A 17,428-nucleotide genomic window follows, 5' to 3' on the forward strand; every position below is an offset into this window, starting at 1 on the left:
TCGCATCATGTAGCCTTAGTACGTATAAACAAATCTAAAAACATGTAGTGTAACGTTTGAATCACAACTAAAGTTACATAAATAACTCTAAATGAAGCATATAGGAGGTCCTGTTTCTTTGTTAACCACTCAACACAGAATAACCGCATGTGCGCACTTCTTCAGAAATCATTGTGAAAATATGTGTTCTATTTATTCAGCTATGTTCAAATTGTATTTTTCTTACTATAAAATAATGCCACAGGAATTATAAGCAAATCTTGTCCGCTAAATGAACTAGCGTAGATCAGGGCCTAACATAAGAACGACTCAGAATATGCTATTATGTTCTTCTGAAAGAGGCTAGATTTTTTTTCTTTTCATGTTTCTTTAGACCTGCTTAAAATTAGTAATGGATTTATTGTGATGGTGTAGGCTACATTAAATTAATTTATTAGACTTTAAAATGTAGATGTTCCAAAAGCTCCGTATCATTGGCTTGTAGGCTATGCATGGAAGCCAAGAGATGCTAAACATGCTTAAGTTAATCAACGGTCAATTACCGTGAGGCCGGCAGTTATTTGCAATGGCAATCACCGGCTGACAAAATGTAATGACCGCCACAGCCCTAGTCAAAACTCACCAGTAATGGAGTCATAGCTGCTGTTGCTATTGGCCCTCTGTCTGTCGGTGGGACTGGGCCCTGGCACTAGGTCCCTGGTCAAAGCCTGGGCAGCCAGGACAGCAAGGGGGGGCTCGTCATGGTCCACGCAGGGAGAAGGGGGCTGGCTGATGTTAGGGGAGGAGGCCGAGGCCGATAGGGAAGGGCTGGGGCTTCCGGCCGTGGCGGAGTTGCCGTCCAGACTGGGGGGCTTGGAGCCTCCGCTGCTCCCACCACCACCCTGCTGCTGGGCCTTCTCATCCAGCCTCTTCAGCTTCTCAGCGCAGGCCGCGCGCCGCTCTTCCTCCATCCTTCGCTCTTCCTCCTCGCGGCGCCGGCGGGCACGTTCAACGGCGGCTGAGATCTCCGAGGAGGACTGCTTCCTGCGCTGGCGCCATGTCTCGTCCTCGTCTTCACCAGGGGGCGGAGCTAGCAGACTAGGTGTCTGAGGCGGAGGAGTGGGTCCTCCGGGGACGGGGGAAGTAGCCTGCTGCTGTTGGAGCTGTGGGGAGGGGGCGGGCTTCCCGGGGGCCAGGGAGGCAGAGACAGTTCCGGGGGCTACCACCGGGCCGGACTGATTAGGAGAGTTGCGGTCCTGGGAGAGGAGAAAATGGAATGAGGTCACACACACACGACCACAATCTTAGCTGCATTATGAAAATAAAACTTCCCTGGTATGATGGTATGAATAACTCAAATTAATAACTGAACCGCAAAAAAGTGTGAAAATGCTGTGCGGATATATACTGAGTATACAAAACATTAGGAACACCTCCCTAATATTGAATTGCATTCCCCTTGGCCCTCAAAACACTGAATTCGTAGGTGCATGGACTCTATAAGGTATTGAAAGCCTACCACATGGATGCTGGCCCATGCTGACGCCGATGCTTGTGTCATGTTGGCCAGATGTCCTTTCGGACGTGGACCATTCTTGATAAACATGGGAAACTGTTGAGCATGAAAAACCCAGCACTGTTGCCATTCTTGACACACTCAAACTAGTGCACCTGGCACCTACTACCATACTCAGCTCAAAGGCACTTTACTATGTTTTCCCATTCACCCTCTGAATGGCACACATGCACAATCCATGTCTCAAGGCTTAAAAATAAATGTTTAACCCGTCGCCTCCCTTTCATCTACACAGATTGAAGTGGATTTAACAAGAGACATCAATAAACGATCATAGCTTTCACCTGGATTCACTTGTCGGTCTCATGGAAAGAGCAGGTGTTCTTAATGTTTTGTATACTCAGTGTATATACGAGGCCCTCTCTCTCCCCAGGTAGGCAGATACCTGTCGGTAGTAGGAGTAAGGCCCCTGTCCCTGGTGGAGGAGAGGCCCAGGTGGGGGGGAGGGCTGCTCCCAGGGGCCACCCAGTCCAGGCCTACGCCCCTGTAGTGTACAGGCAGTCACAGGTTACAGTTAACCATTACGTTAATATCCACGTCCTCAAAGCAATTGTGCTTTTTACTATGAAATAGTTAGTCACTGTTCAATTGCATATTATCCCTGAGCTGCCTCTGAACGTCTACTAGACTAGCCGTACCTGGAAGGTGGCGGGGGCAATTTGGCCCCCCCAGCCGCTGTTGCACCCCTCCTCAGCCCATCCTGGCTTGCTTGAGGGGGGTAGGGAGCAGTCGTGGTCGGCATTGGAGGGAGGGGTGCAGCTGGTGTCCCTGTCCCCTCCACTGTCAGAGGCTCGGGAGCGCTGGACCACCTGAAGGGGACCTTCTTGAGACCTCTGTATCTCCCTGGGGAAGGAAATAGCAATCCCACATGCAACAACTCATTTCATGAATTCGTTATTTTCTGTCTCCGTCATTTATTAATTCAGAAACCATTGATGTGGGTGTCTCGGTCTAGATGGCACAAAGGAGGATTGCGAGCAGAGAACAGTACAAAAAGTTTGAAACTGTCAAATGGTATTTCCCACACACTGTCGTTCTGTTATGTTGGGCAGCTACTGTGGGACATACCGTGGGCCGTTCTTGCTCTCGCTTCTTTCCCTCCTCTCGGGTCTCTCGTTCCTCTCCTCATCTTCTTCTCCTTCATCGTCGCTGAACTTTAACTTGGCTGAGTAGTCGATCTCCTCATGTGCCCCTGTTTGACAGACCAAACGGATCAGAGTAGAAGCACAATGGAACGCATTTGTACCGCTGGCATCCACCACCATTTTTAGGGGGTAGATCAGCTTTAATATTGCAGATAGATTGTGGCTTCTATCAATGTCATTTTCTGCATAATTTCCAATCCCCCATATATATTTATTAATTTCCCCTAATACGACCACCCCTCCCCTAATTGGAGTAAACTAACGGACAACAATACTTAGGCTTTTACTTCCTGCTTATACATACTATATACATTTTACGTACACAGTATATTTTACACAAGATATTATTTTAAAAAATTTAAAAAATAATTGTTCCAACGACGATATATATCATGTGACGATAGACATTTTTCTATTGTTTCATATTATGCTCTAAAGTTTATTTCTTTGTGTCGCAAATCACACTCCTTACGGCAATATTTTTCAGCAATTGGACATGTGTGGAAGGAAATTTGCAACAAACAAACAAACATGGAGGAGAGTGAACATGACACAGAGCTCGTACCTAAAAGAGGGGCTACTTCGGTCGCATGGACATAGTTTGAGTATGAAGTCTGGCACGGACCAGAAAACCACCCTCTACAAAATATGCAGCAGGCCGGTCCCGATAACAGGCTCAAACACCACTAACCTCTTTTACAAACTACGCAAGAATCATGTGAAAAAGTACAGAGAGTCTACGGATGAGACCAAAAAAAGTTTTGTTTGCAGCACTTTGGTTGTTTTCATGTAATGCTAACGTTAATTCAAGCTTGAAGGAGTGTTTTGTTTACTCGTTATATTTTATATTTATTTGTGAGCATTATTTTGCTGCTATAGTTTAAACTGGAAAGTATTTCATGTTTACATTTGTTATTTTATAAACCAATATTTGTTAGGCCTGTATTCATTTGTTTGCCGCTACAATGCAAACAGTTCTACTATGAAAGAGTATTATTATGTTTGGTTTGGATATTTTAGACCATATTCACATTTTAGACCTATTTATTTTGATTGCAACTATAGTTGAAGTGTTTTCTATTTACCTTGATGTTAAAACATTAATATTTTGTTACATGCTTAATTGAACATTTGCACAAAGGTTCTCAGTAAAAGGAGAAATAAAATATGAGTAAGTACCTTGATTTGTTGAGTATAATTCAAAATACAGTAAGAAATAGGCCTTTACATTATATATATAAATATATATATATAAACTATTTAGTAATTTAATTAACAGAAAATGTGCTAAATAGTGATGTATCGTTATATGAAATGACCTATTTCGGGATATGAGATTTGTCATATCGCCCAACCCTACCCTCAACCCCACCCATCTATCTGTGAAAACCATCTAGTTTTGATTTCTAACTGCCAGATATTTTTAAACTGTGCTGTTTCACAAAAAGTTCTGAACCTTTATTCTCATAGCTTCTACAAGATAATTATATTATTGATCAATTGACTATTACTTTTCAAATACCACAGCAGGGCAATTTGCAAAGTTAAATCCAGGTAAATGTTGCAATTCTTCAGCAATTCCTGAACCCGTGACCAAAAACAAGCTACATAAAGGCAGTACCAAAACTAGTGATCTAATGATTCCATCTCTTTGCAGATAAATCTCCAGAGCAGGGATGGTTTTGTCCCCCATATAGATGAAATTCTACCAATAGAATGTTGTCTACTAATTTAAATTGAAAAACTACATTTTGAAACCAGTGTCGTTTTATGTATCACTTCATTAATCATGTGCCATGGAATCGGTACATCGAAAATCTCGTCCCAACTACTTTGCAACCTGTATGGCACAGCTGTAAAAATGTTGGTCCTTATCACAATTTATTTTATTAATGCAGGGCTGACAGAAAGGTTCCTTACCTTCACCCCCTTCCACATGCCTCCATTTTTGTGGTAATGCTGCAATCAGTTGGTTGTAATATTGAATAGAGCAGACATGTCCATATATTTTTGTTAACTGCATCTGTGACATAGGACTTGGTGGAGTTATATAATTTACAAAGATATCTTAAATGTATTTTTTTATCAATTAGTATTATTTATTTGAGTTTAACCGTAACATTTGTTCAGTCTTTTCTGGTGGATTAAAGTGAAATTGCAACCAGATTTCTATTTTTAGTCAAACATAACTGTTTGGGATTCTTGAGGTCAACTTGCAGTCTACAAATGATTTGTAATTAGGTTCTGGCCCCTCCAACCATCCTCTCAAGAAAAAAATAGTCCCGTCTGAAACTAGTTGATGATCCCTGCTTTAGTGAGGTCCACCAATGCTTTACCATTTAATCATTTCTGCCCTCAAAATTCTTATTCATTATATAAATAGGAACGTGTAATTTTATCTGGCTTGCCATTCCAAATAGAGTGGAATATTGTTGCTCATATAATTTTAAAAAACAGGTTGTTATGTGTGGTCAGGGCCATAAGTACACTGAACAAATATATAAACTGAACATTTACTGAAATAAAATATGGCAGAAATTTTCCACACACACAAAAAGCTTATCTCAATGTTGTGCCCACATTTATATAAAAAAAAAAAAAAAAAAAAATCCTTGTCAGTGATAATTTCTCCTTGCCAAAATAATCCATCCACCTGACAGGTGTGGCATATCAAAAAACTGATTAAACAGCATGATCACTAAAACAGGTGCACCTTGTGCTGTTATGGTATGGATAGACATAAGCTACTGACAACGAACAGAAATTAAATTTATCAATGGCAATTTGAATGTACAGAGATACCGTGACAAGATCCTGAAGCCATTGTCGTGACAATAATTCGCCACCATCACCTCATGGTTCAGCAAGATAATGCATGTCACAAGGATCTGTACACAATTCCTGGAAGCTGAAAATGTCCCAGTTCTTCCATGACCTGCATACTCACCAGACATGTCACCCATTGAGCATGTTTGGGATGCTCTTAATCGACATGCACAATAGTGTGTTCCAGTTCGTGCCAATATCCAGCAACTTCGCACAGTCATTGAAGAGGAGTGGGACAACATTCCACGGGCCACAATTAGATGTCACATTGCATCATGCAAATGGTGGTCACACCAGATACTGACTGGTTCTGATCCATACCCCTACCTTTTTTAAAGGTATCGGTGTCCAACAGATGTGTATCTGTATTCCCAGTCATGTGATTAGGGCCTAATTAATTAATTTCAATTAACTGATTTTCTTATATGAATTTTGTAATAGTTGCATGTTGCGTTTATATTTAAACTGGGATATGACCAGTTAAGAGTTGATCAGGGTGATTTTTTCCACAAATAGACAGGTACTGTCCTTTCCATGTTGCCAACTTTCTATAAAAAAGTATTGTAGTGAGATCATTACTTGCTTTCTGGATATGAATACCGAGTATGTCAACCTCACCATCTGATCATTTTATTGGTAAACTACACAGTAATGTAAAAGTTGTATTTTTTCGCGATCCAATACGTAATATGGTACTTATCATAGTTCTGTTGTAATCCAGAGAGGATAGAATAATTATCTATATTCTCTATGAGGCTGAGCAGGGATTCAGATTGCGGATTTAAAACAAAACATGAATCGTCAGCATTCAATGACACCCACAGAGGGTATCTGATGTATCCCCACTTGGATAAACCTGGTAGGTCTCCCCTCCCCTACTCACAGCACTACTGGATCCATGAGATGCAGTCAAATGTGATGCCCACTTTGTTTCTCCATGTATTAGCAAACTCCCGCTATATTAGAATAAATTCGGGTTGAAAAAGAATGAAAGCAGAATAGTAACACTTGGGGCTGGCTTCCTTGTGGTGGGTGGGGGTCATGCTCAATTGGCTTCTTTTGCCAAACAGAAGAAAAAATGTATTCTTTGCGATTATGGTGGAGAAATAAAAAGCTGTGTCACAATGTGTAATTTTCAAACATTATATTATTAAATCATAATGCTTTCATAAAGTGTTATCCAGTCATAATTTTCCCATCTTGTTTAAGGAATGTTCTCATATCAATTGAACAGTGTACCCATATTCTTCATGTGATGATTTTTAAACTTGCCACTGCTCTCTGAGCAGTATAATCAATAAATATAAGTGTTCATGAGTCCTGACATCTCCCCCCTCTTTCTCTCTCGCTCTCTCTCACCTGCCCAGCCCTCGTCTCCGTCCTGGTGGTCCAGTTCGTCTAGCTCCTTCAGGTCATCCTGCTTCAGGATGGAGGGTCGCTTCACCATCTCTCCTCCCCCACCACGGGGACCGCCCTGGGGACGCCCACGACCGTCATGACCCTGCTGGCGAAACCTGGGAGGTGCCTCACCAGGTGGAGGGTACCCATATGGCCCCTGGGGGCCGTACGGAGGCGGGAAGGGCAGGTACATCTGAGAGACAGAAAGAGAGATACACAAAAGCATTGGTGCAAAAAAGCAGAGATTGACAACAGACTGCTGCTACACTGGTGGCTAACAGGCTGAGAGCCCATCTGGTTGTACCTGTAACAGTGTGATGTTCTAACACCTTAATATACAATGGGAAACGTCGCTAACGAGATACCCACTGATGTACAGAAACACCTAATTAAAATGACAAAACCAAACAGAGCAAAAAAAATTATGGAAACACATTGAAGTTCAGTTTTTTATTTGGTATATAAAACGTTATACGACAAAGTGCTTTTAAAGTAATCACACACGCTTTATATTCGCAACAAGCCAGTTTGATGGAAATGGCTGCCGGTAAAGTGTGCATATATTTTGTGTGAATATTAACTTCTCTCGGATAGGGGGCAGCATTTGGAATTTTGGATGAAAAGCATGCCAAATTAAACTGCCTGCTACTCATGCCCAGAAGCTAAGATATGCATATTATTAGTATATTTGGATAGAAAACACTCTGAATCATGTCTGTGACTATAACATAACTTATTTGGCAGGCGAAACCCTGAGGACAAACCATTCAGATTATTTTTTTGAGGTCACCCTCATTTCAATGGGTTTTTATTGGGAATACAGATTTCTAAGGGACCTTCTTGCAGTTCCTATCGCTTCCACTGGATGTCAACAGTCTTTAGAAATTGGTTGAGGTTTTTCCTTTGAGAAATGAAGTAGCCATGTTCAGAATGAAGCTCGAGGGAAGTGTACTCTTTGTTTGAGGCGCATGACCTGAAAGCCAGCTACACTTTGTTTTCCTCCAGTATTGAACACAGATCATCCCGTCTTCAATTTTATCGATTATTTACGCAAAAAAATACCTAAAGTTGGACAAAGCTTACAGGTAACTTTTGTAGTCATGTAGCGCGAGTTGGAACCGGTGTTTTTCTGGATCAAACGCTCCAAATAAATGGACATTTTGGATATATATCGACGGAATTAATCGAACAAAAGGACCATTTGTGATGTTTATGGGACATATTGGAGTGCCAACAGAAGAAGCTTGTCAAAGGTAAGGCATGAATTATATCTTTATTTCTGCAGTTTTGTGTCGCGCCTGGATGGTTGAAATACGATGGTCTGTGTTTATTTTCTTGGGTGCTATCCTCAGATAATAGCATTGTTTGCTTTCGCCGTAAAGCATTTTTTGAAATCTGACACGTTGGCTGGATTCACAACAAGTGTAGCTTTAATTTGGTATATTGAATGTGTGATTTCTTGGAAGATTAATTTTTATAGTAATTTATTTGAATTTGGTGCTCTGCATTTTCACTGGATGTTGGCCAGTTGGGTAATATATCCCAGAGAGGTTAAGAACAGGCGTTGCCGCTTGAAAATCTTTTACAAATGGATGAAAAACTAGCTATTGAGATAATACAGTGCCCTCAAAGTATTCATACCCCTTGAATTATTCCACATTTTGTGGTCTTATAGCCTGAATTTTAAAAAATGATCAAATGTGTTTTTCCCCCCTCGCAACCATCTACACACAATACCCTATATAGCGAGGAAAAAAATTGAAATTTTTGCAAATGTAATGAAAATAAATACAGAATTATCTAATTTACATAAGTATTCCTATTTTCAAGTCTTGCAATATATTGCATGTCGATTTAAGTCAAAACTGTAACTAGGCCCTCTGGAAAATTCACTGTCATCTTGGTAAGAAACGGTGCATATTTGGCCTTGTGCTTTAGGTTACTGTCCAGATGAAAAGTGAATTTGTCTCCCAGTGTCTGCTGGAAAGCAGACTGAACCAGATTTTCCTTTAGGATTTTGCCTGTGTTTAGCTCAATTCAGTTTCTTTTTATCCCCCCAAAAAATCCCTAGTCCTTGCCAATGACAAGCATACATATAACATGATGCAGCCACCGCTATGCTTGTAAATATGATGAGTGGTATTTAGTGATGTTGTATTCAAGACATGAAGTTAATATCTTTGCCACGTTTTGCAGTTTTACTTTAGTGCCTTTGCAAACAGGCTTTCACCTTGTCAGCTCGGGGGATTGTAAGGTTCCAATCTTGCAACCTTACAGTTAACTAGTACAACGCTCTAACCACCTGCCTCTCATTGCACTCCAGGAGGAGCCTGCGTGTTACGTGAATGCAGTAGAAGCCAAGGTAAATTGCTAGCTAGCATTAAACTTATCTTATAAAAAACAATCAATCATAATCACTAGTTAACTACACATGGTTGATGATATTACTAGTTTATCTAGCGTGTCCTGCATTGCATATAATCTATGTAACGCTGGGGGATGATTTAACAAAAGCGCATTTGCGGGAAAAAGCACAATCGTTGGACGACTGTACCTAAACCATAAACACCAATGCCTTTCTTAAAATCAATACACAGAAGTATATTTTTAAACCTGCATATTTAGCTAAAAGAAGTCCAGGTTAGCGGGCAATATTAACCAGGTGAAATTGTCACTTATCTTGCTTTCATTGCACGCAGAGTCAGGGTATATGCAACAGTTTGGGCAGCCTGGCTCATTCCGAACGAATTTGCCAGAATTTTACATAATTATGACATAACATTGAAGGTTGTGCAATGTAACAAGAATATTTAGACTTAGGGATGCCACCCATTAGATAAAATACCGAACGGTTCCGTATTTCACTGAAATAATAAACGTTTTGTTTTCTAAATTAGTTTCCGGATTCAACCATATTAAAGACCAAAGGCTCGTATTTCTGTGTGTTATTATGTTATAATTAAGTCTATGATTTGATAGAGCAGTCTGACTGAACGATGGTAGGCAGCAGCAGGCCCGTAAGCATTCATTCAAAAAGCACTTTCATGCGTTTTGCCAGCAGCTCTTCGCAAGCTGAGCGCTGTTTATGACATCAAGCCTATCAGCCTAATGGCCGGTGTAACCGATGTGAAATGGCTAGCTAGTTAGCGGGGTGTGCGCTAATAGCGTTTCAAACGTCACTCGCTCTGAGACTTGGAGAAGTTATTCCCCTTGCTCTGCAAGGGCTGCGGCTTTTGTGGAGCGATGGGTAACGCTGCTTCGAGTCTGTTGTCGGCTGTTGTCGATGTGTTCCTGGTTCGAGCCCAGGTAGGGGCAAGGAGGGGGACGGAAGCTATACTGTTACACTGGCAATACTATAGTGCCTATAAGAACATCCAATAGTCAAAGGTATATGAAATACAAATGGTATAGAGAAAAAGTCATAAATACTATATTAACTACAACCTTGGAATATTGAAGACTAATGTTAAAAGGAACCAGCAGCTTTCATATGTTCTCATGTTCTGAGCAAGGAACTCAAACGTTAGCTTTCTTACATGGCACATAATGCACTTTTACTTCTCCGACACTTTGTTTTTGCATTATTTAAACCAAATTCAACATGTATCATTATTTATTTGAGGCAAAATGTATTTTTATTGATGTATTATATTAAGTTAAAATAAGTGTTCATTCGGTATTGTTGTAATTGTCATTATTACAAATAAATACAAATCGGCAGAATTAATCGGTTCCGGCTTTTTTGGGGTCCTCCAATAATCGGTATTGGTGTTGAAAAATCATAATCGGTCGACCTCTAGTATCCAATTGGTAGTTACAGTCTTGTCTCATCGCTGAAACTCACGGTTTCCTTCCTCTGGGTCAACTGAGTTAGGCAGGACGCCTGTATTTTTTTGTAGTGACTGGGTGTATTGATACACCATCTAAAGTGTAATTATTAACTTCACCATGCTCAAAGGAATATTCGATGTCTTGTTTATTTTTTTTGCCCATCTACCAATAGGTGTCCTTCTTTGCGAGGCATTGGAAAACCTCCTGGTCTGTGGTTGAATCTGTGTTTAAAATTCACTGCTCGACTGAGGTACCTTTCAGATAATTGTATGTGTAGGGTACAGAAATGAGGTAGTCATTACAAACTCATGTTAAACACTATTATTGCAAACAGAGTGAATCCCATGCGCTCTTATTATGTGACTTATTAAGCAACATTTTACTCCTGAACTAGAAGTTTTCCTTAAATGGGTTGAATACTTATTGACTCAAGACATTTCACCTTTTCATTTTTTATTAATTTGTTAACATAAAAAAATATATATTAAAATCCACGTTGATATTATGGGGTACTGTGTGTAGGTCAGTGACACAAAATCTAAATGTAATCCATTTTAAATTCAAGCTGTAATAACAAAATGTGGAAAAAGTCAAGGGGCGTGACTACTTTCTGAAAGCGACATCTATTGTGAGCACACATGCAGAGATCACACCAGGAGTAGACTTACGAATGGAGGCATGATCCCTCTGTACTGTGGGAAGCCAGGGCCCACGGGGGTCTGGGGCAGCACGGGGCTGCTGGCAGGGGGGTTCCTAGGCGGCCCATGGGACTGTGGGTTCTGCTGCTGGTGGAGAGGTTGGCCTGCCTGGCCACCAACGGCAGCCCCCTCCATGACCAGCGTCCCGCCTGGGCCACCCTCTGCGACCCCCTCCCCGGTGGGTGCCAAGGCGCGGCCCCCACCGTCCCGCCAACTCGTCATGTCTGGGGAGAGGGGGAAAAACAAGGAAAAGAGGTTTAAAAAAACAGGAGGGAATAGAAGCCACTTATACCAGCATTTGTATTCAGGAAGAAACACTGGACATGCAATGAAATCTTGCCATAACCGATGTCCTAGTTACAGAACTGTTTCCAAAAATGTATTGAATGAATAAGCAAGGAGGTAATTCTCCAACTGGCATGTCTGGAAAATGTGGGAATTTTAGGACGAAATTAAATGAAAAAATATGCACTTGCTCTGACCACTGCTTCTTGTTCTGTTGGTAGCCCTCTTCACTGTGTGGTCTATAATAACCTATACAGAAATGAGCGTTACTCACTCGGAGGGCGGAGGCTTGGTCCGGGCCCATACCACTGATCTGCAGTGCCCTGTTCTCTGCCAGCTTTGTCCTGGTCGCCAGCCGCCTGCAGGGTGGGAAATTCCTCGCGAGAGAATGGCGACGGTTGGTTTGATCCCTTTCCACCTGTATGGTGCAAGAGAGGAGGGGTTACTCACAGTTAAATATCCAGATGCGAGTTAGTTAGGAAGCCATTGATGATGCAGTCAAGTCCGCGGAGACGTGACAGATGTAAAGTATGACTCACCATCTCCTTGTGCTCCATGTGTAACACTGGCCTGAGCCCAGGACCTTGCCCCTGCGGCCTGGGCTGAAACCGGGGCGGGAACCGGAGGTGGAGCCTGACACACACACACAACAATAAGGACCATGGTGGTATGGAACCATTTTGTGTTTCAGTTCATATTGATATGGAATTGGTGTGTACCTCTGGAGCTGGCGGGGTTCTCGGGCGGGTCGGTACAGGCGTCTGTGAAACCACAGGCTGCGGCAACTCCAGCTGCGGTTCTGACAATACATCGGTACTGAGAGAAGGAGAGAGAGAAACGCCAGATGGGTAAGTGTCAGACACGCCAGTCAGTCAGACCGACAATTGTGCCAGTTACCGAGTTAGTAGGGGCCTATTACCGATGTTCCACGGCGGTATTGCTGGCGTTTCCTGAGATAACATAGCATCTGTATATTCATATCACCATTAGAATATATTTATTCTGAAGATGGACACAATCCTGCTAATTCAGATAAATCATCAGTATAGATGATAAATCGATTCAATTCGAGTTCTGGGCAGATGTAGATTTTTAACAAGAGGCAATAATACCCAGCCACGTTAAATAGTAAAGCTGACTGAGAATAATTTAGTATAGTGAAATCGATAGAGTGCCTCATGGGGAGTGTGCAAGGGGGCCCCCCTCCTCACCTCTTTGGGTCTGCTGGTTCCAGCTTGCTTGCCCATCCTGTGCCGTCTTTGGGAACTAGCGAGACGTTGGGGTCGTTGCCTTTGTTCTCCGCCTTCAGACTGGGCAGGCTGGCAGGGGGTGGCATGCGCCGCGCGGAGGCAACTTTACCAAGAGACTGCAGGCCATGGCGGGGGGGAACTGATGGGGGAGGAAGAGAGAGGAGATGAGGTCATTAGCAGAAAGACCACAGTAACTTGAGACCACTGAAAACCAAATGGGAGGGGAGATGAGGTCATGAAAACAACAGTGGTTATCGCCGACAAGATGTAGGCGTTTGATAAAGACTCCGCAAGAACTGCAGAGAATTTAGTTACAACTAGGGCTGGGTGAGAAGGCCTAAAAAGCATATCTTGATTTTTTTTATGTTGTAGAATGTAAAGGGTCAACTATTACTGCATTTCGAATAGTAATCGAAAATCGAATGAATGCAGGGCTTGTGAAATTATACCCAAATAAATATAAACCTTTAACTTGTCTAGTTAGGTAAAGGTTAAATAAAGAAAGAAATAAGCCTTCCACAACCATGAGACCCACTAATAATTGAATTTGTCAAGAAGCCACTCCTACGTTGTCTTGGCTGTGTGCTTAGGGACGTTGTACTGCTGGAAGGTGAACCTTTGCCCCAGTCTGAAGTCCAGAGCAGGTTTTCATCAAGGATCGCTCAGTACTTTGCTCCTTTCATCTTTCTCCCAATCAACATTATTATAGACACTGGCCTAGATACTAGCTAATATGGCTTGTCATCATGTATTGGAGTTCTCCCTTTCACTGACACAGTAAGACAGTAGCGTTCAAAATTTATCAAAGGGCCAGTCTAAAATAATACATTGTCCGAATCTGGCCCGCGGGCCACCAGTTGAATAGCCCTGGAGTAAGCCCAAGCAAAGCATATTTACTATAACAGAGTTTACGTGATCAATGGAGGGAACAAACTACATAGGCATTTTATATGAAACGGAGCCAAATCCAAGACAGGATTTACATGTGTAACTCCAGTTCTCATGAAGGATGTAAGCTACTCTCAATCATCTGCTCACTCACACATAATATGCACCTACATTAATACTGACTCTACACACATACAAGCTGCTATTAATCTTTCTGTTGCCTAGTCACCTTACCTCTGTACATATAGTGGAAAGTAGTGTGAGCCCTTTGGAATTACCTGGATTTATGCAAGAATCGGTCATAACATTTGACCTGATCTTCATCTAAGTCACAACAATAGACAGTCTGCTTAACCTAATAACACACAAAAGTATATGTTTCCATGTGTTTGTTGAACACACGGTGTAAACATTCACAGTGCAGGGTGGGAAAAGTATGTGAACCCTTAGCAGCAATAACCTCAACCAAACACTTTCTGTAGTTGCGGATCAGACCTGCAGAATGGCCAGGAGGAACTTTGGACCAATCCTCTTTGCAAAACCGTCTCAGTTCGGCAATATTCTTGGGATGTCTGGTGTGAACCTCTCGAGGTCATGCCACAGCATCTCAATCGGGTTGAGGTCAGGAATCTAACTGGGCCACTCCAGAAGGTGTATTTTCTTCTGATGAAGCCATTCTATTGTTGATTTACTTCTGTGTTTTGGGTCGTTGTCCTGTTGCATTACCCAACTTCTGTTGAGCTTCAATTGGCGGACAGATAGTCTAACATTCTCCTGTAAAATGTCTTGATGAACTTCGGAATTCATTTTTGCACCGATGAGAGCAAGCTGTCCAGGCCCTGAGGCAGCCCCAAACCATGACACTCCCTTCACCATACTTTATAGTTGGGATGAGGTTTTGATGTTGGCTTTTTTTTCTCCACACATAGTGTTGTGTGTTCCTTCCAAACAACTCAACTGTAGTTTCATCTGTCCACAGAATATTTTGCCAGTAGCGCTGTGGAACATCCAGGTGCACTTTTGCCAACTTCAGACATGCAGCAATGTTTTTTTTTGGACAGCAGTGGCTTCTTCAGTGGTGACTCCCATGAACACCATTCTTGTTTAGATTTTACGTATCGTAGACACGTCAACAGAGATGTTTGCACGTTCCAGAGATTTCTGTAAATCTTTAGCTGACACTCTAGGATTCTTCTTAACCTCATTGAGCATTATGCACTGTGCTCTTGCAGTCATCTTTGCAGGATGGCCACTCCTAGGGAGAGTAGCAACAGTGCTGAACTTTCTCCATTTATAGACAATTTGTCTTACCGTGGATTGATGAACATCAAGGCTTTTAGAGATACATTTGTAACCCTTTCCAGCTTTATACAAGTCATCAATTCTTAATCTTAGGTCTTCTGAGATCTCTTTTGTTCGAGGCATGGTTCACATCAGGCAATGCTTCTTGTAAATAGCAAACTCACATTTTGTGAGTATTTTTTACAGGGCAGAGCAGCTCTAACCAACATCTCCAATCTTGTCTCATTGATTGGACTCCACAATAGCTGACTCCTGACTCCAATTAGCTTTTGGAGAAGTCATTAGCCTAGGGGTTCTAGGGCTGGGCGATATGGCCAAAATAGCATATCATATGAAAGCTGGTGGTTCAATATTCCCAGTTAAGTTTTAGATTGTAGTTATTATAGGAATTATGACGCGTCGACTATTTCTCTCTATACCATTTGTATTTCATATACCTTTTGACTATTGGATATTCTAATAGGCACTTTATTATTGCCAAGTCTAATTTCAGGATGTGATAGACTTGAAGTCATAAACAGCGCTGTGAATCAACCATTGCTAAGAGCTGCTGGCAAACGCAGTAAAGTTTGAATTAATGCTTACAAGCCTGCTGCTGCCTACCACCACTCAATCAGGTCGCAATTGTAAATGAGAACTTGTTCTCAACTTGCCTACCTGGTTAAATAAAGGTGAAATAAATAAAAAAAATCAAATAATAGACTTAATTATAATAAACAGAAATACGAGCCTTTGGTCATTAATATGGTCAAATCCGCAAACTATCATTTAGAAAACAAAACGTTTATTCTTTCAGTGAAATACGGAACCGTATTTTATCTAAAGGGTGACAACCCTAAGTCTAAATATTGCTATTACATTGCACAACCTTCAATGTCATAATTATGTAAAATGCTGGCAGATTAGTTCGCAAATAGCCAGGCGGCCCAAACTGTTGCATTTTCTATTTTATTTATTTCACCTTCATTTACCCTGGCTCTGCATGAAATGAAAGCAAGAGAAGTGACAATTTCCCTAGTTAATATTGCCTGCTCAAATGAATTCCTTTTAACTAAATACGCAGGTTTAAAAAATATACTTCTGTGTATTGATTTTAAGAAAGGCATTGTTGTTTATGGTTAGGTACATTCGTGCAACGATTGTGCTTTTTTCACGAAAGCGCTTTTGTTAAAACGTCACCTGTTTACCGCGTTGATTATATGCAACGCAGGACAGGCTAGTTATCCTAGTAATATCAACCATGTGTAGTTAACTACTGATTATGTTAACCTCTTTCAGCTAGGTGGCACTATTTTTATGTTTGGAAAAATAACGTGCCCAAAGTAAACGGCCTATTTCTCAGGCCCATATGCTAGAAAACGCATATAATTGACAGATTAAGATAGAAAACACTAAAGTTTCCAAAACTGTCAAAATATTGTCTGTGAGTATAACAGAACTTATATTGCAGGCGAAAACCTGATGAAAATCAAACCAGGAAGTGGCTTCTATTTTGAAAGCGCTATGTTCCATAACCTGCCTTCGCTCCATTTAAAGGGATATCAACCAGATTCCTTTTCTTATCACTTCCTCAAGGTGTCAGTCTTTAGACATAGTTTCAGGCTTTTATTTTGAAAAATGAGCGAGAAAGATATCGCATCAGGTGTTCGCATGAGTTTTGCTTGCGCAACAGAGCTTGGGCAGCCATCGTCTCTCCCTCTCTTGCTAAAAAAAGACAGTCGCGGTTGATATATTATCAATTATATATTTTAAAAACAACCTGAGGATTGATTAAAAAACTTTTGACATGTTTTTATGGACATTATGGATACTATTTGGAATTTTCGTCTGCGTTGTTGTGACTGCTCAAGCCTGTGGATTTCTGAACATAACGCGCCAAACAAACATAGGTATTTTGGATATAAAAATAATCTTTATGGAACAAAAGGAACATTTATTGTGTAACGGAGTCTCGTGAGTGAAAACATCCGAAGATCAAAGGTAAACGATTAATTTGATTGCTTTTCTGATTTTCGTGACCAAGCTACTTTGATGCTAGGTGTTCATAATGTTTTGTCTAGTGATCGATAAACTTACACAAACACTAGGATTGCTTTCGCTGTAAAGCATATTTCCAAAATCTGACACGACAGGTGGATTAACAAAGAGCTAAGCTGTGTTTTGCTATATTGCACTTGTGATTTCATGAATATAAATATTTTTAGTAATATTATTTGAATGTGGCACTCTGCAATTCAGCGGTTGTTGATG

At 41.2% G+C, this 17,428-nt stretch overlaps 1 protein-coding gene across 1 annotated transcript in view; it reads right to left on the reverse strand.

The window, feature by feature from the left end:
• Positions 1-17,428, reverse strand: part of LOC115128247 (protein PRRC2A-like) — a 50,015-nt gene that overhangs the window by 15,283 nt on the left and 17,304 nt on the right. The window contains 10 exon segments of the mRNA XM_029657931.2: positions 623-1,235; positions 1,941-2,039; positions 2,194-2,398; positions 2,624-2,747; positions 6,886-7,117; positions 11,424-11,677; positions 12,013-12,156; positions 12,278-12,371; positions 12,458-12,554; positions 12,950-13,127. Coding sequence (XP_029513791.2) covers positions 623-1,235; positions 1,941-2,039; positions 2,194-2,398; positions 2,624-2,747; positions 6,886-7,117; positions 11,424-11,677; positions 12,013-12,156; positions 12,278-12,371; positions 12,458-12,554; positions 12,950-13,127 — 2,040 coding nt within the window.

Source organism: Oncorhynchus nerka, linkage group LG4, assembly GCF_034236695.1.
Source record: "Oncorhynchus nerka isolate Pitt River linkage group LG4, Oner_Uvic_2.0, whole genome shotgun sequence".
Taxonomy (NCBI): domain Eukaryota; kingdom Metazoa; phylum Chordata; class Actinopteri; order Salmoniformes; family Salmonidae; genus Oncorhynchus; species Oncorhynchus nerka.